At 28.6% G+C, this 23,698-nt stretch overlaps 2 protein-coding genes across 2 annotated transcripts; one reads left to right on the top strand and one right to left on the bottom strand.

Annotated features, from left to right (window-relative positions):
* The first annotated feature begins 5,101 nt into the window (after window positions 1-5,101).
* On the top strand, window positions 5,102-5,921 carry LOC102666761 (ankyrin repeat-containing protein NPR4-like). Its single transcript, XM_006573867.1, has 2 exons — window positions 5,102-5,203; window positions 5,313-5,921. The coding sequence occupies exons 1-2, from the start codon at window positions 5,102-5,104 to the stop codon at window positions 5,919-5,921; spliced, it is 711 nt and encodes a 236-aa protein (XP_006573930.1).
* A 1,215-nt stretch (window positions 5,922-7,136) lies between these two features.
* On the bottom strand, window positions 7,137-14,332 carry LOC100811748 (uncharacterized). Its single transcript, XM_006572890.4, has 9 exons — window positions 14,102-14,332; window positions 13,634-13,988; window positions 11,692-12,186; window positions 11,396-11,545; window positions 10,754-10,903; window positions 9,666-9,713; window positions 9,482-9,544; window positions 8,412-8,842; window positions 7,137-8,153 (listed from the first exon to the last, which is right to left on the bottom strand). The coding sequence occupies exons 2-9, from the start codon at window positions 13,962-13,964 to the stop codon at window positions 7,566-7,568; spliced, it is 2,256 nt and encodes a 751-aa protein (XP_006572953.1). The 5' UTR covers window positions 13,965-13,988; window positions 14,102-14,332; the 3' UTR covers window positions 7,137-7,565.
* Window positions 14,333-23,698: the final 9,366 nt, after the last annotated feature.

Raw genomic sequence — 23,698 nt, 5'->3', positions numbered from 1 at the left:
TCGTATTTTTTACGTGAGTTTGATTTACGCGTTAAGTTGGTGTACACGTGGCATCCTCCGGTCTCCAAGTGTTAAGGGTTTGATGTTGCCGGTTTCCAAAAACGCCATCGGGTCGCGTTCGACGGCGGCGCCAGAACGAGGCCGCCAAATGCCAGCTGGTACGAGGTGGTGCGGTTCACGAACGAGTGAGATAGGCTTGATCTGTGCCGGAGAGTTCGTGAACGGAGAAGGAAGAGGTGGTGGCGCACACTGGGTATTGGTGGCGGATCTGGGTGGGATTGTGTAGAGGGTGGTCGTGCCAGAGATAATGGCGGCGTTCGCAGAGACGCTGGAGATCTGGATCTAAATCTGACATTGATTGTGGTGTAGAGACGCTGTTTTGAAGGGGCAGAGACGGAGAAGGAAGAGACGTTGTTTAAGATGTCCGTCCATGGCCATGGTTAATTTTTATCCAAAAACTAAGAAGTTTTAGTTGCTGATAGAATAATTAATAATTATACTTCAGCCCCACAAACTAACTCTCAAGCCCTAGAAATTATTCAACCACCACGCATTTTTGGTTCTGACTAATATTTACGTGTTTTTGCTGGAAATTAGACTTAATTAAAAATCCATTTGTTTTTTACGATAAAAACTGCATTATATATGAACAGAACAAATGTTAATTACATTAGTCGACAAAATAGGAGCACTAATTTGGTGAGGATAGTCCTCCAACCAAAAATAAAATTCTCTTTGAAAAAGGAAGCATGGCTAGCTAGAAGATCTCTTGGTAAAGGACAGGTTACAAAAAGAGAAAAGATGTTTTTTAGAATTGCAGTACTCATAGATCAAACTTTGGAAATAGTTACGTTGGGCTTCATTACCATTCTGATTCCAGGCCTTGTGAATCTGTAAATAATCTATCTCAAATATCACATTGTGAAAGCACAAAGCACATTAGGCAAAGGAATGGATGAAATGTTAAGAGCTACCTAATATTGGAAAATTTCTTGGAGCTTTTGATGGTCCCATTGTGCCTCCTACTCTGCAAAGATTTTTGCAAAGCATTGGGGTCAACCTCATTCAGGATATCGCCATGGATGCAATTATCCCTTACATTAGAAACCCATTTATGCTGCCAGATTTTTGCTGTTTGCTCATTTCCAATCTGCCAAATTGTCCCTTCTTCTATGATCCATTTACATTCCATCATACTTTTCCACATAAAGCTAGCTTTTGAGGAAAAAATATATGCCCTAACAATGTTATTTTTTTTACATACAATTATAAATTATTATGAATGAGCTGATAAAAGAAATTATTATAGAGAATAAATTTGTTAACTTTGCTAACAGTTATCCTAAAAATCACATCAAAACTTATTTTTAATTGGTTGACAGAGGAAATTATTTTACATTGCATATCTATTAAACTCTTAGTTTTGTGAAAATTTATGTTTAAATATTCCTTACCATGTGTGAGAATTTAGATATATATGGGAAATCCATAAACTTCAAAGAATCTTTCTGTGAAACAAGGAATATTTTCTTCTCTGTTAGGTTTAGCTTTCCTTATTCTTATGTTGGCTTTTTTCCCTCAGTAATTAATTATTTGAATTATTGATATTTTATCATCCTATTTAAAAATGTCTCATCGAGAAAAAGATATTCTGGTTTTTGCAGGAAAGAACAACTCTTTGCGAACTACAATCACCTTAGTTGTGCCAACTGTTCTCGCTGTTGTTGCTCTGATCATTATTATTAGCATATATTTTATGAGGAAGAAAGCAAGAAAAAATCTTCTACCAGGTAGGTCTAATATTTATTAATTGATTCATCAATACTTTCTATTTTCAACTAAGTCCTATATTGTCAAAATGAATTTCGAAGAGATAGGCACAAAATTAAAAACTTTCAAAATGGACATATAATCTATCATGAGTTAGAGTAATTTCTTGATAATACTCAAAGCAGGAGTAGCTCCATCACCACTTGGAAAACGGAAAAAGAAAAAAGGAAATCAATGGTCATTTTCTTTCACAAATTATATCTCCTGATGTTCTTTCTATATTGACTGCACTAATTACTATAATATTTATTGTGCTTGAATCATATTATTTGAAGAAAATGAAGACAATGATGAAATTCAACTTAGACACAATACGAGTTGCAAGAAGTGACTTCTCCGATTCTAATAAACTAGGAGAAGGCGGGTTTGGAACTGTTTACCAGGTAAGATAAAATTGTTTTATTCTGCTATATATCACCTCTTCATCAACTCTTCATCAAAACATGGTATATATACAAATAAATTGGAATACAAAGAATGTATTATTTACCTAATAATGATATGTTTTTAGGGAAAGCTCTCTAATGGACAAGTGTTTGCTTTCAAAAGGTTGTCAAGGAATTCTAGCCAGGGAGACTTGGAATTTAAGAATGAAGTCATTTTACTTGCCAAGCTTCAGCACCGAAATTTAGTTTGGCTACTTGGTTTCTGTTTGGAAGGAAGAGAAAAGCTGCTGGTTTATGAATTTGTTCCTAATAAAAGCCTTGATTACTTAATATTTGGTAGGTTTAAATATTAGCATAATTGATCTTTTCCACTATTACTTTAGTTCTAGTTCATGAAAAGATCACCAACTATACTAAAAGTAGCTCTAAAATACCAATGGCTTTGACACACATATAGATCCGACAAAGAAAGCACAATTGGATTGGGAAAGGTACTACAAAATCATTGGAGGTGTTATTCGAGGCCTTCTTTATGTTCATAAGGATTCATGATTACGTTTTATGTATCCTGATCTCAAACTAAACAATATTCTCTTAGATGAAGAGATGTTTTCTAAGATATTAGATTTTGGCATGACAAAACTGATTGTTGTAGATGAAACACAAAAAAAGTACAAGTAGAATTGTTGGAACCTAGTAAATATTAGAATATGTTAGAGCATACTAATTGCCATGACAACTTAATTTGAATCAACTATCAACTATTTTATTTTACATTATTACTTAGCCAAATATTGATAATTTATTCAAAGAGCCAAGCATTGGATTAATTGTTATAGTGCATGTTTAGTCTCGTGCGATATGTGATTTTTCATGTCTCGATGAAAGTAGTTGATTATAGCTTTTGCATTAGGTCAGTATTTGATATGATTTATTCCATGCACATATTTCGAAACACAAGATAAACGTTAACATTATTTAAAAATATTAGATGATGATTGAGTGATAGCATTAATTACTTTTACATTAGTATGAAATTAAAATTATAAAATCATTATCAATATCAATTGTCGTATGTGGCGATTGAAATAGTGAAGATTTTATTACCGTAAAGAGTAATAACATGGTTTACTAATTAAGCTTGTCCGTGTTGGCATGTAGCGGATATATGGCACCTGAATGGACATTTTTCCGTGAAATCAGATGTCTTTAGTTTTGGTGTTCTGGTTCTTGCGATTGTAAGTGTTAAAAGAATTCATGGTATTTGTCATGAGGAAAATGGAGAAAATCTATTCAGCTTCATAAGTCTATCTTCTCTAAATATTATTTTGCCCTTGCAAGTATTATGTGCTCCTAAGTATTAATGAAGAAACAGAATTTGGTAATCTACTAATATCTGATTATTTGCAATTGTGCAAATTCTTGCAGGCATGGAGAAACTGACAAGAGGGGACAGTTACAAATATTATAGATCCATCACTAAACAATAATTCACAAAATGAAATGATAAGATGCATCCATATTGGTTTACTCTTTGTTCAAGAAAATTTGGTCAACAGACCAACCATGGCTATGGTTGCACGTACTCATGCTTAATAGCAATTCTACCACTCTCCCAGTGCCCTCAAAACCTGAATTTTCTATGGATAGTGCAACTAGAAGCCTTCCAAACATGTCATGGGAAGTTAATTCAGGTGTAACACCAGCACACAAGTCGGTGTAACAACCTCGGTAGATTCTGGTGACAAGGGTGATATGTTCATTTATCATCAACATTTTAATAAAATGTTTTGGAACTATTGTGATTTGTCATTGCAAAGTCTTGTACTTAAATAGACCATAGAACCTGTTTGTTTAACATGTAATATACTAATGTTCTATAGGTCTTTAAGTGTATGTATGGTTTGGTTTATTATGTTATCTATCAGTGCTGCTTGTGCTTGGTGCTCTGTCCATGCTAATGTAATTCTGATGTTCAAAAATATGGTCTCTCATCCATATTGCATTTATTTTGTATAAATTAGTTTAACACTACAAAGTAATTTGTTTACTGGAAACCACTTTCTTACGCCATTTTAGTCGCCTGAACCATAAATCAGTGCTTAAACTCTAGTATTTGATAGCTTAAATGACAAGAATTGCCATTATTAACAATTGGAAGAAAAAAAAAACAAGTAATCACTTTGAGTAGTATGTATACCTTACAAGTTACAATCATGGCTTGAAATTAAATCTTAATCACCTATAAATTTTCACTTTGACTTAGCTCATTGTTTGAAGAAGTCGACTACATGCATCAAATAACTTCTTCAGTTAACAGATCAAATCTTTAGAAACATTATCTCACTTTTAAATTTTTCAATAAAAAAAAATTTATTAACATTCTTTTGTAACTAATAAAAAATAATTTACAGAAAGCATCACAATTACATCATGTATATAACTTAATGATAAATTAATTCTGAATTTATATAATTTAATATTAAATTTATCTTACGAAAATTAATGCAAGACGGTACAATTATTACTAATTTGTGGGTTTAATAATTAAAAATAGTCTTGATCATATTTAAATCATTGATTATAAGCTAAAGTATAATTATACATTAAAAATAGTTATTTATTATAATTATTTCAATTATATAAAATAAGTATTTATTTTTTTGGGGCTAATATATTCGTTTCTTAAAAAAAATAAAAATATAAATAAAGAAAAGAAAAAACAAGATAATTTAAAAATAAAATCCCTTTTTCTTAGGCGCTTGAAAATGGCTGGTCCCAAAAGTGGGGACAGACACAGGGTTCTAAAGTGAAGCATAGCATAATAGCATAACTGAGAAGGCAAGAGAGGAAGGAGTGAGTAGTAGATCCAATCGTGTGCGGCAATGCCTCACCGTAACAACCCTGCACCTCTCCCCCTCGTCGTGACCCTAAACTGCGTCGAGGACTGTTCCCTCGAATTCGAATCCCTAGCCGGCGTCGCCACCGTCCAGCATGATAACACATGTTCTAAGTTAAGCGATTATATATGACCCATGCCCATTATTTACGAATCGAGATCAATTCGTTATACCTGCATTGATGAAATGAGTGCAGGCGGTGGAGGAAGTTGTGGATCCCAAGTGTAAGGAAGCCAGAAATGATGACGATAAGAAGCCTCATGAGCTATTCACTGAAAGGCACAAGGAGCTGGTGAAAGCTGGAGAGAAATGGGCAAAAGAAACCGCTAATTCTTTTACACTTGTGGGTACTCTCATCACTACTATCATGTTCGCTGCGGTCTTCACTGTCCCAGGTGGAAACACGCAAGATACTGGAGTGCCCATTTTCTTAAAGGAGAAGATATTTACTGCATTTGTGGTCGCAGATGCAATATCTCTCTTCACTTCTGCCACTTCAGTCTTGATATGCATTTGGATCGTCGCATCGCGTTATGCTGAACAAGACTTCCTAAGAAGATTGCCGTATAAGTTACTGTTGAGCATTTTCTACCTTTTTCTGTCTGAGGTGTCCATGATATTTGCCTTTTGTGCTGCACTTGGTATACTACTCAAGAACTATTGGGCGTATAAGCGACTCTTTATAGGAGGCGTCATATCGGGGAGCATACCAGTTATTATACTCGTACCATCACAGCTGACACTCATGTATAAGATTTTCCGATCTACAATATCAAATCCTTTTCGTATTAGAAAAAAAATTTGAAACAATGTTTGTATCAAAGCTTCATGTGTGACAGTGTTGTACTGTTAGTGTGTAGGCGTTAAGCCTGAATAATGACATTGGCCGGTTAAATGGTCCAAATGTTCTTTATTATCGCCAGTTTCTCTCCGCATAATCATCCTTAGGATTTTCGTCCAGCTTCTCCTTCCATAGAGAGTCACTGATTTGATTGAACTTCGATTCACAACGTTCAATATTTTCAAATGCATATTTCAAGAGTAGATCATTGAATTTGTGTAGGTGATCATCATCTCTCAACCATCGATACATGAGTTATAAGTTTAACTTAATAATTAAAGGGACAAGTGAAAAGGAAAAGACTAATTAACAATTAACCTTAGTGGCTAAAAAAATGAAGCATTGATACTTTAATTTGTTTTACATATCCATATGCGATGGGTATCCAATATCCATACTCTTAAACATTTCACCAAAACCTATGAAGCACCGATAATACCGGTATTCTTTGAATAGTTCATCCATACATAGAAACATTGTCTCTTAATAAACAAAAAATTAAAGTTATTCTCTTTATGAATGATTTTAAGAAAGAAATATAATACTACTCTTATATGTAAATAACAGAAAGTAGTTTATGATGACATGATTTACAATTATAGATTTATCATTATGTTTTATAATTTTTTATACACTTCTAGATATATATCCTACGAGTGCAAAATAATTGTATCTTATATATTTATGAATTGTAATCTTATATTCCTTTTATGTACTTTTTTAGGGTGAGCATTGGTGCATTGATAAAATTGAAAATTGGTGACGGGTTACTCATGGATTCAAATTTAGAAAGTTTATTTGCTTATGCGCCACTGTACAATATTGTTTCCCTATACTTTTGCAAAGCCAGCAACCTTTGGCAATGGGATGATTGTTTCATATTATTATATATATTTTCATTTTCTCTATGTCAAATAAGAAAATGACATATGGTGACGCATGAAGCCTGTTAATATAGGTAATAAAATTAGGTCTTTGAAAAATATCATCATCTCAAAGGTTTGAAGCCAAATTAACCTTATTAAATTAAACAAGGATTTTTAATAATAATAAAAAGACTCTTTTCAATGATTATATTCACGTACATTCTAAAAATGTGTTACGCACATGAAAAGTGGAAGGCAGAGAGAAAGAGAGCAGCAAAGTTTAAAGAGATAGAAATAGGTACAGAAAGATGTAAAAAAAATGCCTTTTAAAAATTGATATTTTATTTTTAGTCTTTTTAATATAAATAGAATAAGTCATTCCAAACCTAAAGTAGGCAACATCAAACGATACTTAATTTACACTAATATTTTTTAAAGGCAGTGATATTTTCACAGTTAACCTTTTGAAGAAGGAGATACATGCATTAGCTTGGCTTAGTTCATGATTAGTTCAATGTTTGACAGTAATGGACCCTATTGACGTGCAAAATACCATAAGATGCAACCAAGTGCAAACAAACACAGCCACACAGGCTTAATCAGATATATGATGATGTGCTAGTGTATCTCTAATTAATCTAATAAACTGCTATTACGACAATATATAATTATTTCTTGCGCGCAGAATTCACTTGCCTCAGTCACGTACTACTTGTCCCAATATATCTACTAAGACACTATTTCACTTGATATATCTCGCATATATTGTAGAATTGAAAATCTCAAGGAAGAGGCGAAGTTGTGACGGTACTAATACAATAACTGGAATACTCCCAAGTGACATGGCTGCTATTATGAGTCGCTGACTTCCCTTCAGCATCATAGCAAGTGAAGCGCAAAATGCTATCATCATTGCCACCACAGACAAGAAAAGTGTCACAAGGCCGCAAAGTAACTTCAACGGCAATGTCTTGAGGAAATCCTTCTCAGCATAACGCGACGTGAGGATCCCAATGAAGATCAGGACTGAAGTGGAAGAAGTAAAGAGAGATAATGTATCTGTTATGATAAACAAAGTGAATATCTGGTCGTGCAAGAAGACGGGTACTCCAGTATCTTGATTGTTTCCACCGGGAACGGTAAAAGCCGCCGCAAACATGATAGTAGTGATGAGAGTACCCACAAGAGTGAAAGAACTAGCTGTGTCTTTTGCCCATTTCTCACCAGCTTTCACCATCTCCTCGTGGCTTTCACTGAATATTTCACGGGGCTTCTTACCATCTGAATTCTTCTCTTCCTTACACTTGGGATGCACTATATTCTCAACAGCCTGCAGTGATTTCATAAATTGCTCATACATCTTGTATAAGGTTTTAAAAATCAGTCGGCGACCATGATTTTACCCACAAAATAAGGTTTTTTTTCAACCATCCACGCATGCAATTGGGATTGTGTCAATCGCATTTGTTTGCAATTTGTCACAAACAAACACGACAAAATTGCAACACAAGCACGACCAATATTTAAAACCTTCTTCTACAATGATATGATATATTTCATATATGATGAGAAAAGATGAATATATAACCTTGAACCATTGAAGTTCCCTTTGCAATTGAAGAGCAGCACCGGATCTACGATCGAGATCGGATGAAGGCCCTAAATATGCTGCCAAGTGCAAGAGGTTGTTGCCAAACGCGTCTGCACGACATTTGATGATCTCCTTCCGTCCATTGACACGGTTTATGAGTCGGAAGACATCTTTTCTACGATTGAGAATTGCATGCGAAAATATGCCTCTCTTGTTCTTGTCGATGGCCCATAAGAGGTCAGGATTAGCCTTCCTCATTGCATCTATGTACTCGGTAATTCCAAGCGTTGCTGCCTGCAACATCGCATCATACGCTGAAGCCTCTTGGAGCTGTGATTCCTTGTAATCCGAAATTCTTTCGCACAAGCACTTCAGTATTTTAAGAACTAGATGGTGGGTCTTTTTCTGTTCATATAGTTCCTTGATTCCTGGGAGAATTAATTCGAGGGACTCAATGTTGAACTCCATAAATGTAATGTGGAAAACGAATGGAAATTAATCTAACAAAGATATTTTAAGAGATTAAAATAAAACTTTTTGAAATTAAAGACCAAACTAAAAAAAATTTAAAAAAGAAGATAAATAACAGAAATATATTTTAGCCTTAATAATTATATATATATATATATATAGGATGAAGAAAAAGACTAAATTATTAATTTGATTTCTCTATTTACTTAATTAGTTTAGTTTATTTCCTGTATTAGTAAAAAGTTCAATTTAGCTTCTTTATTTTTAAATTGATACAATGTTTTTCTGTCAGTAGTTCTATGTTGTTTAAATTTCTAACGGAAGTGTTATATGTGACAATTATTGTCATTTTTTCATTGTATCACATAACACATATACATTAAGCTAATGTGATAGTTGTTTCTCACAATTGTACAGAAAGGATAACATCGATCAATTTTAAAAATTAAGAGGCTACATTGATTTTTTTTGTTACAAAATCATTGAATAATAGTGGAACTAAATTGATATAATTAAATAAATAAAAGAACTAAATTAATAATGTAGCTGAAGAAAAACAAGACAACAAAAAATAAATTCAAATTCTGTTGACGTACCAGAAGAGAACTTTAAAAGTATATAATTTTGAAACAACAGATAAACGAATATAAGCAGTCCACCTGAAAAAGAAGAAAGAAAGAAAGAAAACACATAAAAAAAAGGCGGAAATTGCTGATCAAGGCATTTATTCGATGTTAGCACATAGGAATCCTCGAACTCAAATAAACAGGATACACGTACCTAAGAGCTTTACGGGTGGCAAATCCAAAATCAGACCATAGAGCCTTCCTAAAGAAACAAAAATAAACTTTGAGTAATGATAAACAGGAAAGGGACCAGAAGAAATTGTTAAGGGGAGGAAAATTATCACATATGATAATTAAGTAAAATTAGCTATAACTAAGTTTCTATTGTTGAATTATTGTTCAAATTTTTTAATGAAAAATAAAACATCATATATCTAATAAAAGTAAATATGATTACTTTTGATGGGAAAAAAATATATTCAAACAAAAAGATTTATTTTCAACCATCAAAATCATGATATCCTTTGATTCATAATTTATAGAATAAAATTCTTTCATAATTTATTTTATAATGAATTTTTGGAATATTTTATTCAATATATATAAATAGTCAAAGTAAATTGAGAGAGTCAACAAAAACCAAAGTAAATTGATTTTCATAAAGATAATAATACTCTGCATAATTCAGAAAATGTTGAAACATATTAAAATTCAGAATGCTTTCATAATTAATGTTGTAATTGAATCCTTAAGTGAGCATCCTCTTTGTTATTGAAACATTTTAGATGATATTTTGCAATACATTGCATATGTTATCAACTTTGCAGGATCTCAAAATATCCTTTAAACACAAAAATAATATTACTATTAAAAAATAATCTAATACATTAAGATAAAATAACAATTACAATTTATATGCAGACTATCCTAATAAATTTCTTGATGAAGTGACAAATTAATAAAATTTTAAAATTATTGTTATATCATCAATTAATGTAATTACTTGATAGTAAGAACTAAAAGAAAACAATTTACAGAAACGCAAATAAAAAAAAACATCTTTAAAAGACTAAAAACAAAAATAAGATATTTCACAGAAACTAAATTATTATTTAAGCTTTTATATAAAATGTACGAACCAATGATTGATTTTTCTACTTACTTAGATTACATCTTCTACTTTTGAGCACAATTCTCTTTTTTATTCATGTGTAATGATACTGAAATAAATAAAATAAATTATTGGATATGTAAATATATTAAGGTGTAGGCAATTTGATAAAGAGTGCAATCCATACGGACCTGCGAAGGAGGCATTCGAATTATGTTGGCCTTTCTCTAGTTCCTCTAGATCAACATATGAGGCTTCTGCTTGAGCATGGCATTCTACTTGAGCAATATCTGGCACAATTCGGCACAATTTTTGCTGCTCTTGTTTTTCTAATATTAAAACTGATCGAAAGCGAGAAGTGGATTAACATTAATACTTGAGCTAGCTCTCCAATATTACTCTGAATACGGATTAAAATTGATCAAACAGATTCAATACAAACACTTAAAACGTACGTCACCAAGTGAATCATGCGTGCGAAAGTGATGTGAAAAAGAATATTGTAGCAACTAATAAGTCTTCGATTTCTAGTTAAAGTGTCTCAAAAATTGGCAACACTACAAGTTCTGAAGCAATATTAGTCTGCATGCAACTCTTGTCTAATAGAAAGCGTGATTCTGAATAGAAAAAAGAAAGTTCCTATACCAATGGAATCTAAGAGTTTTGGTATATTTATTAAACAGAAACTCATACAATTGGTGAAAAAAATACCAAAACCTTTAAATTTCTCTTAGTACCATAGAATCTTTCAAAAGAAAAAATCTTCAATTAAGATTAAGCAAAAAGGAATACTATTATTAATTAATAAAGATAAATAAAATGTGAGAACTTACTATTATAAATGAGTTGTTGGAGACGTCCAAATCCACAGCCACTAGGGAATGCAGAAGGCATGCGTGCCAATGCGTATAAGGGCCGTAGGTCATCGGATTCATGGATTAGAGGCAGTTGTGGAATACGATGGATTAAATTCAAAGCCACATCTAGCAGATCAAACCAACAACAAGGAGCTCAAGTTCTATATTGAATATAAGTAAGTGAGGAGTATATAATAACATTAATTCTATTTAATCTTAAAGTAGTACTTGTGAAATACTTAGCTGTTATTAAGAAAAGTTTTATTGCTTACCAAATATTTCAGCGGTGATGCATCGTGTAAGAAGCAAAAGGCCGTTGTGGGAATTTTTGTTTCGGAACTGGTCTAAAGAAGTTTGAGAATAAAGATAGCGAGTCATATCTTTGTGTCCCTTGGCAGCAGAAAGAAGAACGGGAATTTCAGCGTCTTTGGTCTTCATGGTTAGCAGATCCTTCCCTCCCTTCTTGGGATCCACCATGCACTTTGCAATCTTATGATTTCCAGTTAATTCAGCAGCGAGAGCAAGAGCAGTGTAATCACAGTTGTCTTGCATTTTTACTAATTTCTCTTTCCCTTTCTTCACTAACTCCCTCACAATGTTTTCGTACCCAGCAATTACTGCAATATGAAGAACGGTTCTACCCGTGGAGGACGTGGAAAATATGGCCGTGTCGTCCGTATAGATGATTGATTTTGCATTTTTCCAATCACCACTCTCCACATATCTGTGCAGCTGTTTATATTCATGGAGAGTATCGTCCACGAAACCTGCCACGCGAACAATTCAACAATTTATTTTTTATCAAAGCTCAAAAATCAAAATATATAGGTTATACTTTTCATAAAAATAGGAAAAGGTAATTACGTAAATCCTAGTGATGGGTAAATAGGTATTGGTAAGCTATTAGCTCCAAGTATATCTAGTAGATTATTATTATTATTATTATTATTATTATTATTATTATTATTATTATTATTATTATTATTATTATTATTATTTTTATTTCTGTACAAAAGATATCTTTAGAAAAAACTGATAGGAACTCAAAATTTGTAAAAACAAATGTTAATCAACATTCCTAGAAGACCCGCCAGAGATGTAAGAGTAGATTTTTTTTTTATTGTGATGCAAAAAATTAATATTACTAATAAAATACACTAAAATGATAACTACAACAAAAACACACTCATATGATTTTTAAAACACACTCTGGTATGATTTCTAATAAAAAAAATTAATTTCTTAACTAGTATATATCTTTAGGATATTGGTCAGACTAATTTATAAAATACATTAAAATTATAACTACAACAAAAACCAGTCTTACAAAATAGAATTTATATAAAAAATTATAAATATATCTTTTGTGTTATCTCATATTTTTCAAGTCCTTTAATAGCTAACTTTATCTAATAATACTAATATCAGTTTTCATTTTCAAATTATAATACTTCCTTTCCATATTTTTAATGTTTTAGCTTTCTATTTTTAATGCTTTAGCTTTCTATTCTTATTTTCAAATTATACTACTTCCTTTTCATATGTAAGTCTAATTAATATATTTTTTTCAAATATATCCTTATTTAACACTCACTACAAGTGGTGCAAGTTTAAAAAATAATGTATTAAATAAAATTATTTTAGTTTAAGTATAACAATTTTTAGTTTCATTAAATATTTCTGTAATAATTTTAAACATAAAAAAGATGTGAGAAAAAGGTAATATTAGTTTTTCCAAAAACATTTCAAAAGCACTGGAAGTTGTTTATAAGGTTATTAAAAGTTAAAATCAATTCTTACATAGTTTCACTGTTGGAATAATTGCAGTCAAATCTCAACCATGGTGCTTTGTGAGTAACATTATTATAACTTTTGATTTAATTACTCATTTAATTTTTATATTTACATAATCTTTACTTTTTCTAACTAAGACAAAAAGATAATCTAGGTATAAGAACTAAATCAAGTTTTTAGTGTATTGAAATTTAAGTGAAATTATTTAGGTAATATTTGAGTTTATTCTTTATTAAAAACAGTCATTGATTAAGTTTTACTTATTTTCCACTCAAATTCTAAATTAGTTAACAACCAAAGGGTTAAGATCCAAAAAAAAAAAACCCTCTTTTTTTTAACATCTCCTCTAGCAATACTGAACTGAAGTTTCTAGATCACTGGAAGAAAAAAAAAACAGAAGCACAAAAGTAGTATAAATACCTTGCTCAATATCTGGATCGCCTTTTAATTGTGAACTGTATAACGCGCCCAATCTGTTCCAAGCTTCTTTTGCTGTTTCAACATGTCTAATCTGATTAAGAATCTCTGAACCACATGCTAGCTGAATGATATGCAAAGCCTTGGCATTTTCCCTCTTCCAATTCTCACAATCAGTTTTAGGTTTCGCACTAATTTCTGAAACAGACGTGACAACGCCCCACAGACCTTCACCCATTAGATAGTTCTTCACAAGAGCACTCCAGTTGTCGTAATTGTCTCTTGTAAGCGATTCCAGAACTATTCCACGGGCTGCAAGGTTTGTAGCTGCCATTTCTACTGCTTCCACAATCTGAACCTATATAAAATACATACAAAATCAATTAGCCTAACAGATTCGTTTGGATCATGAAATGAAAAACAAGTATGGAATTTGATAAAGCAACGTACGGGGAGGAAGTAACCATTTACCTTGCAGGGCACTGTATATAGCGCCTAAAATAAAAGGAAAAAAAGAAAAATACTTTATTCGGAAATTTTGGCACTTAGAATGGGAGGTCTAACTTGACAAATGCTTACACATTAAGATCTATGTTGAGAAGGATGATTCACTCCACGGCCTCTTATAATCAAAGACTAGTCCACCCAAAAAAAAAAAGAATAAATATATTTAGACGCCGGAAAATCAAAATCTTATTTTACATCCCGTGAGAGAGAGAAAGGAATATATATATATATATATAGACACCAGTATAGTTAGAGGCATAAAGAGAAAGAAAAGGTATTAAATAGGTATTTATGTCAATGGATGTGGATATATCGTTACTCAATAAAGAATATGATATAATAGGAAAAAAAATATTGATGAAGTGTTGAAAATTATAGATACAAATGGCATTACCCAAAAGAAATATGTGGAAGCTATTATGTGTTTATAAAAATAATATTATTAATTTATTTTTAAAAATATTCACTACTTTTGAGCTTTACACATTTGTTTGGATAAAAATAGATAGAAATAAAATGAACAAAAGAAAAATAAAATATATATGGAAGTAACAATTTTCTGTTTGCAAAGATAAACAAGAATAAAAGAAGTTTGTGTGTGTGAAATAAGAAGAAAATTTTTATTTGTATTTACTCCTTTTATTTACTTTTTAAAATTAAATTTTTTATAACATAAAATATTAAATAATTTTTGTTAAGAAAAAAATAAGAGTGTAAAGTTTTTAAAATTTTAGTTAAATTTTTTTAGTTAGTATAAAAGTTTTTATAAAATTATTTTCAAAATATTCTTTACTTAATTCAAATTTTATTTCCAATTATCTGCTTAAATTTTTTTCATATCAACCATATGACCTTTGAAATGGAGAAAATATTCTCATTTAAAATAAGTTAATTTCCATAAAATCGAATTCTCTTAAAAGTTAATTTAGATAATGATATATTTTATAATAAGATTAAAAAATTTAAATAAAATTAATTGATATTCTTAATAAACGTGAATTACTGTAGTTTTATTTTCTTATATATTTAAGATAAAGACTAAATTGGGTATAGAATTAACGCAGACTTTTCTTCTGCTTGCAGTGGGAATAATCTCTCCCATTTCTTACAAGTATTAAAGTTGACGATTTCGCCGTACGTTGACAAACGCTCAAGGTTAGTGAAAGGTTTTATACTTAAGGTATTTTAATGTTAGTAAGTATTTTATGCATTACATAAATATTTAAACATATATTTATGATAAAATCTAAATTTAACAAAATTTAAAAAAAATTATTTACTATTAATAAAAAATTAAATTCAAATATAAAAAATAATTACGTAAATTCAAATATAAATTTAGCTAGATATATAGTAGGCTATTTTGATATCAAATTGTAATTTGATTAACCAAGCTATTAGCAAAAGTGATTAATATGTTTAAATTAAAATTGAATCATCTGAATAGCATTTAAATTTAATTCTTGATCAAATTTTATTTATTTCCTGACTGAATTCCAGAGAAATTAATTCTTTAATCATAACTTTTGTCCTCTCAATTTGTTTCTTTTTTTTTCATTAGTATAGCTCCAATAATTAAATAATTCATCATAGAAAATTTTATTTTTGTGAAGAGATAAAATTGGGTTTCCATCATTTTTTGAAAAGTTGATAAATTTGGTAGATATATAAAAGATATTCTTTCTTTTCATTTTTTAATGATATTTTCAAATCGATTATTTTTTATATATCAAAATGGATGAATCTATCTTTTATAATTGAAACGAATATTTACGAGAGATTTTTTTTTTGAAGAGTTAACGTAATTACACATATTTTTGGTTTATTAAATAACTTTTAAGTATTTTCAAATTGATTCTTCGTTAACAGTATTCTACCAATTTTGAACCGTTTCGACTTTCGATCACTACACAAAATGAAAATAGTTCCATAAACATTTGAATAGTATTATAGCTTGGATATTGGATAGCGCAACAAGTCTCATTGCATTTTTTGTTGTTTTGTACTCCTTTTATAATACTCCAATAAGCAACTTTACTGGATTATATTCTACAAAGAAAATGTCTCTTTATTTTATATTTGGAGGTATATAGCGTGAGCCTTTGGATTCCATGTGGAAAACCTTTTTAAATTCTTTCAAGTAATGCTGATTTCGGGGAATTCATAATGGATTGAATTAATTAACAGAGGAAGGAAACACCTTTATATTGGTACTCTAGTTTCTTATTATATGTTGTACTAGGTTTGTGTGAACCGTACGTGAGCGCATAGAAGAACGATAAGCATGGTGGTTAATTAGATTGCGTAAGGTTAAAAGACAATTCATTTAATCGAAATGTTACGATTATTTTAAGAAATGTTAGACAAATGTGGGTAGAAATTGAAATAAATTCAAAATATTATTGATAAGAAAAACATACACATATATAAAAGAAGCTTATAAGAGGTGAGGAAAGAGTTAATCAAATAATTTAAATCTATGTAATTAAGATTAAAATTTAATTAAATAATCATTTATGTATGATTGTATGATGAAGATTAAATTTTCTCACTTTTTTTGTTAGGTTTGTCATATAATTAAGATTTGTCATACTACAATAAGTGAGGGCTATAATCACTACAAGAAACACATAAAATAGCGGTTACTAGGATTGTTGAAATCATACTAGACTGAAACAAACAGCAAGTTCTCTTGAACCAAACCGAACTGCAAATGGTTCTAGAATACTAAAATGATGCATCTAATTAAAAAATTTAGTTTTTAAACAAACGCCCTAATTAAACTGACATTAATTTCATATTTGTCTCGGCCAAAGTCGACACTAGTAGCTTGATTTTTGGTAGCTATCTCCAGCCTAGCCAATATTACATAGGGTAATTATTGCTATTGATCGATTTCGCTAAGAGACAACATAAAACAAAAATTTTGCATATTGTGGGTTAAAATGATGTTACATTAGAAGATATTTCAAAACAATGTAGTGCATTAATTACTCATTTTTTTTGGACTAGTTGATCACGTCAGATTACTTAATTAGAGATTAAAAACACACTTTATATTTTATTATTTTCTCTGTTTCATTATAATTATCATTGTAAGTTATTTTATACATAAAAAAATTAATAAATTAGATGAGAGAATAAAATTTTTATAAAATTAATTTTATCATTGTTAATTTATTTTTAATTTTTATTGATCATCGTTAATTTTATAAGTGAAGAAGCAATTAATATTATATTGAAAAATTAAAGTAATAATTTTTTAGATTTTTTTTCTTTTTACACGACAAATATATTATGGGACACAGTAAAATTACTACTCTTTTAAATAGTTTTAGGAATTGTCATATGTATGAAACAAAATTCAAGTTAACATGAATCTTGAATTAACATAGGGAAACGCTCTTAACAATTTATTAAATGATTGTATTAGGTTTGTGTGAAGTGTGAACACTGAAAACATACATCGATGCACGTTATAATAAAATATATTATGCACTTGACTGCATCACACAATTAATAAGTTTAACATGAATCTTGATTTAACATAAGGAAACACGAACATGAATGGATGTGTTAGTTAGATTTGTGTGAACACTGAACACACGTTGATGTACGTTAAAGTAAAATAAATTAAGTGCGCATTTGACTGCATTACACAATTAATAAATTGAAGTTAACATGAATCTTGATTTAACATATAGGGAATCACTCTTAACAATTTATTAAATGATTGTATTAGGTTTGTGTGAAGTGTGAACACTGAAAACACACATTGATGCACGTTAAAATAAAATATATTGTGCATGTGACTGCATTACACAATTAATAAGTTTAAATTAACATGAATCTTGATTTAACCTAAGGAAACACGAACATGAATGGATGTATTGGTTAGATTTGTGTGAACAGTGAACACACGTTGATGCACGTTAAAGTAAAATAAATTAAGCATGCGTTTTAATGCATTACAAAGTAATCCCTTCGTTTTAAATTATATGATATTTTAGAGAAAAAAATTGATCTGTCATTTTACAAAACTAATATTGCATTAAATACTTTTTTTCTAAGACTATATACCCTTAATCAATACTTAATGTTTTTTAATTCAATAAATTAATTACATTCTTAAATGCGTATGTCAATATCTTAAACGTGATATAATCTATTAAGGAGGGGTAGTAATCAATTTAAACTAACATGAAATGATGAAACTTGATTTACATAACACAGTACGAAGTATTAAAAATTTACTCTGAACACACACATTGAAGCACATTAAAGTAAAATAAAGTAAGTGTGTGTTTGACACTTTGACTGCATTATATCAGTTTGTAGGTTAAATGACATTTTTGATTTTTATGTTTTAAAATTTTTTTTAATATATTAAGTTTTAAAAAAATTATTCTGATTCTTTATATTTTTAAAAAAAATTATTTTAATCTTTTCTTCCATTTTTCATTAAAAGCATTAGTATTTCGTTATAATTAATTTAAAATAATAAAAGCAAAAATCACCACTATGTATCTTTTAAAAGTGAAATTAGTTTATATACAGGGAAATTGGAAGCATAAGTAGGAGTACGTAATACTAGTGTTGTATTTGTTTGGTGATGAAAAGACATACTCCTTTCATCTAATAGTACGTAATTGTTATATAGTAAGAAAATATTTATTTTAAAATAATTGTCATTTTGGTTTTTTAATGTAACATTAATTATATTTTTTATTTATATTCCTTATAATATTAATGATATATAAACAAGAAAAATTAAAAATAAATTAACAATAATAAATTTAATTTTATAAAATTGTTATTCTCTTCAATTTATTTGTTAGATTTTATTTGGTCTGTGTAAAATAATGTAAAACTACAACTATAATGAAACAAAAAGAATATATTGAAGTGATTTTTCTAAGATTTTAATTTTTCAAATAAAAATGCACTGAACATTTTCTTTAAAAAGTAGGTCAATTCATTCTTTTTTTTTTATTAAGATTCAATTTGAACAAATTTTGAAATATAATTTTTTTGTTTTTTTATTTGTATGCAACAAATTAAAAACTTTAGATTATAATACATTAAAAAAATCGTATTAATCTTGAAATTTTTTTAAAGATAATTATTCAAATAATCTTGATAATCTTAATTTATTTTTAAAATTAAAAGTATTGACAACAGATTAAATTAATACTTCAATAAAAATATTATATTAACATGATATCATCACCTATAGAATACTACAGTAGTGTACATCATTTGGAATTACTTGTTTTATATTTTATTCTTTAAATAAAACTTTAAAAGCACTCATCAGGCTCCCAGTTCAAAAGTACTACTAATATCCAGAGGAATTCGTGGTCCCTGCTCCCTCTGTAGCGATGGACATGTTGTAGCTAGTGCTAACTAATTCTCTTGTCTTTATTTCCTTATTATTATTGTACCAAAATAAAAATAAATAAAAAGTACCACTCCATAAAATATGTTACTAAACTGTACCTATCACGTTTTACTTATTATAATTCTCTTGTCTTTATATTTTATTTGGCTCAACCAAGCACGATTTTTTAGACAAAATCGAATCTTGAGATTCTTTAATGCATAAATTATGATACAAATATATTTTCATTAAAGTTGACAACACCTTTAGCTTTGTTTTTGTTAAGGTCATCAATGATATTTATCTTAATTGAATTAAAAGATAAATTATTTGCAGGGGTGTTTACGGGTATACGTTATCTGTGAATTCGAATTGATCTAAACTGATCCGAACAGTCTTAGACGAGTTGAGTCATGAGTTTAGATTTAAAAATTCGATGAAAACCGATCGAAATTGATCAAAATTGTTGAAGTTGTTTGGTTTGGTTTGGTTTTGAATACTGTTAATATTGGGATTCCAAGTTTTGAAATTACTAGTGTTAAAATTTCTTACGGTGTTACTTTCATATACATTATTTATTTCACTTTTTTTCATATTTATTTTTTCTGTTATATTTATAATATTAATTAATCATATTTTGTTCATTTATTTCAACAAATTTGGTTACAATAAATATAGTTGTAACAAATCTGGTTGCATCAAAGTTTATTGTAAAAAATTAGTTTGTAGAAAATAATTGTGATTTAGATTATTATAGTGAATCTCGTTGAAGAATATTTTTTTTTAATTTGTATTAGTCTATTTTAGAATATTATGTTGATGATATTAAATGAATCAATTTTACTACTTTTAGACAATTGATAATATTGTGTTTATTGTATATATTGGATATTTGAATGAATCATGATATAAAATAATAGTTTTAAACAAAAATATCAAATTTAAATAGGTTACTGGTTGGTCCGAATAAACTGAACCAAACTGTTTATTAATAGATTGTATTGGGTTTAAAAAAATGAAAACCAAACTGAACCAAATTGATTAAATTTAATTGGATTAGATCTTAAATTTGATCAAAATTAATCCAAATTGACATGTCAATACCCCTGCTTAATGACATTGGAATTTTAGAAGGATAACAATATTTATATAACAAAGTTTACTATACATTTATACATTTTATAATTAATAAAGAACAAAAGATAAGAAGAAGATAGTGCAAAATAAAATACTCCATAAAACAAGGAATTGTTGGTTTGGAAAAATGTTTTTTTCCCTGTATTTTGCCAGCTACCTTTTTGAAGTTTTTGTAGAAAAAAAATGAAAAGAGAAAATATAAAAACAATATAAATTTGCTTTCTCATATACAACCTTATAAAGCAGGAAATAAAGTGATACTTTTTTACTTAAAATTAAAAAAAAATTCTCTTAGTATATAAACAAGTAAATTAAACTTCTTTTTTTCAATTTTCTATTGAGTTTACATTTGAAAATTTTTACTCATCTTTATTTATTTTGTTACCGTACCAGAACAATGTTAATTTTGGTTGAGTGAAGGGACTGTCACGTCTTGAATCTGGGACCAACAAATGGTATCGCAACAAGCAAACCATTAAACCAAGTTGTAAACAATAGGCAGACAACAAAATGTTAATTTAAAAATGATCATTTCACACTTCATTATATTTGTTAATCTGAATGACACAAACCAGTTTATTATGAAGTATCTATTAGCATTCATTTGCTAATGACTAATCTGCTACTTTCCTTTATATTAAGGTTCATAAATTTCTATTTTTTATGATAAAATTAGTGAATTTTAAAGAAAATTACTGAATATTCATAAAAAGTATATAATTTTTTTTAAAATTTAAATGAAATAAATGATAACAATTGATAAAGTTATAACCAAATTATATATATATATATATATATATATATATATATATATATATATAATTTGCATGTTATTAATATATTAGTGTCAACTTAAAAAATTTAAATTTGGTTCGCTTAAACAATTAAAGTCAACTTTAACGTTGTTTGATTAATTGAATAATTAAATTTAATCAAACATTTAACAAACTTAAATAACTCATTTATATTTGAGTAATGATATGGTGTATGAACATTAATTCATATGTGATAAACAGCTATTTAACACTTCTTAGCTTGTTAATTGGCATTCCCTTGGGACAATGGCGGGGAAGACTGAAAAAAACAACCGTGGTATTAGGGGGGTTGCCGGGAAGCTTGAAAAGAGGCCAGCCGAGGTGCCCAAAACATTGATGGACACAGTGCTTACGTTAGCAGAAACAACTCTAGAATAAATGGGAGTATTTTAAAATAGTCACAAAATTATTCAATTTTTAAAATAATTTTATAAATTGATTGGATTATTTTATTAAATCAATCATAGATATATTTTTAAAATTATTACACAATAGATTTGGTGTGTTTATTGAATTAATCATGGATGTAATAGATTTTTTTAAAATAAATTATTTAAAATGTATCTATTATAATTTAAATGAATTTTTATCAAATCTAACAATTTCACGCATAAGATAAATGGAAGTCTAACCTCTTAAAATTTGAAACCTAGCGTGGCATTTAAAATAACAGAAGAGTAGCAATATATTTTCTAACACGAGAAATTTTTAGATAATTTAGAATTAAGTTGATCCCTATTAATTTTCACATGACACATAATTAAGTTATATTGATTATTTCTCATAAATTGTAGCATTTGAGAATTTATCATGTAAGGAGTGATGTAGACCGTGTGATAGTTCTTAACTTATTGATAATTTCATGTCTAACACTATTATTATTATTATTATTGATTAAAAATTATAAAATTATAATAAATGTTTATTAAAAATATATAAGACTAATAAGATTTTGTCATTCTTAATAAATTTAAATCAATAAAAGAAAATGTTTGATTATATAATAGAATGCATTACTAACAATATTCTTAGAATAATTAAGATCTTGATATATTTTTATCGCAATTACATATCTAAGGTTTAAATTCAAAAATACTAATTAAGTTTTAATAATCTCGTATCAATTGACTCGCACGCACTGATGTTATTGAGATCTTAATATTTGATAAAAAAAATAATTTTATCATGGTGTGGGTAATTGATGGAGTGATATATAAATTTAATATTTATCTTAATTATATTTTTAAAAGCATAACATTATTTTATTTTGTTATTTAATTAAAATCACTTAATAAAGTATTAATAGAAATCATAGTATTGTAGCAATTTTCTTTGTTAGTTCTTATATTTTAAAAAATTCCATTTTAGAGTAGAGCATCATATATTCAACTCCGTCAAGGAAGGAAATTAAAGTGTTTATAAATTTTCGTTTGGTGAAAGAGAAATGATGAAGAAATGAATAGGATGGAAAGGGAAGAAAATTGTGAGAAAGAGAAAAGTGAATGTGTTTGGAAAGTAAAAAATGAGGGCAGGAAAGTAAAAAAGGTGTGAGATTTCCATTTTTTGTTTTTATCCTAAACCAAATAAAAATGAATGGAAAAAATGAAGATTTGGTTTAGATAATCAATTATCATCCTCATAATCTATTATTTACACTGATATATGTGATGTAATAATTGATTATCACAATATTTTTATTTTTTATTTATCTTTCATATTTCTTCTTTATTTTCTTAAACGAAACATTTTTATTTTCGCTATATTTCTCATCTAATGTCATTCACTCTAACAATTTTTGTTTTGTCAATTTTAATCTCATCAACCTTATTTTTCTAATATATTTTTTTCCTACCAAACACTTGCTTGGTCTAATGGTTACATGTAATATGATCATAGCATAAACAAATTCAAGTCATCTTTCTATATTTTGCTTCCGTTTCCTCCAGTTGACATGTTTAGTTTATTAATTAGGTTGTTAAGTTTATGGCAATCTATTGTCACGTACAGGTTTTTTTTTCGTAAATACCCTTTCTTTCTCTTATTCCTTTTCAATCTACACTATTTTATAATTTAATTTCCAATATATATTATTTGAGATTTTCTCTCTCTTTTTTGTTTTTTTTTAATTTAAAATATTATAAAATATAAATATTTTATTATATAATATTTTAATTGGTTTTAAAATTACTTATTTATTAAATTAAATTTTATAATTTTGTTTTTTATTTT

Source organism: Glycine max, chromosome 1, assembly GCF_000004515.6.
Source record: "Glycine max cultivar Williams 82 chromosome 1, Glycine_max_v4.0, whole genome shotgun sequence".
Lineage (NCBI taxonomy): Eukaryota > Viridiplantae > Streptophyta > Magnoliopsida > Fabales > Fabaceae > Glycine > Glycine max.
Note: the sequence above shows the minus strand (reverse complement) of the source record. Positions and strands in the feature narration are given on the sequence as shown.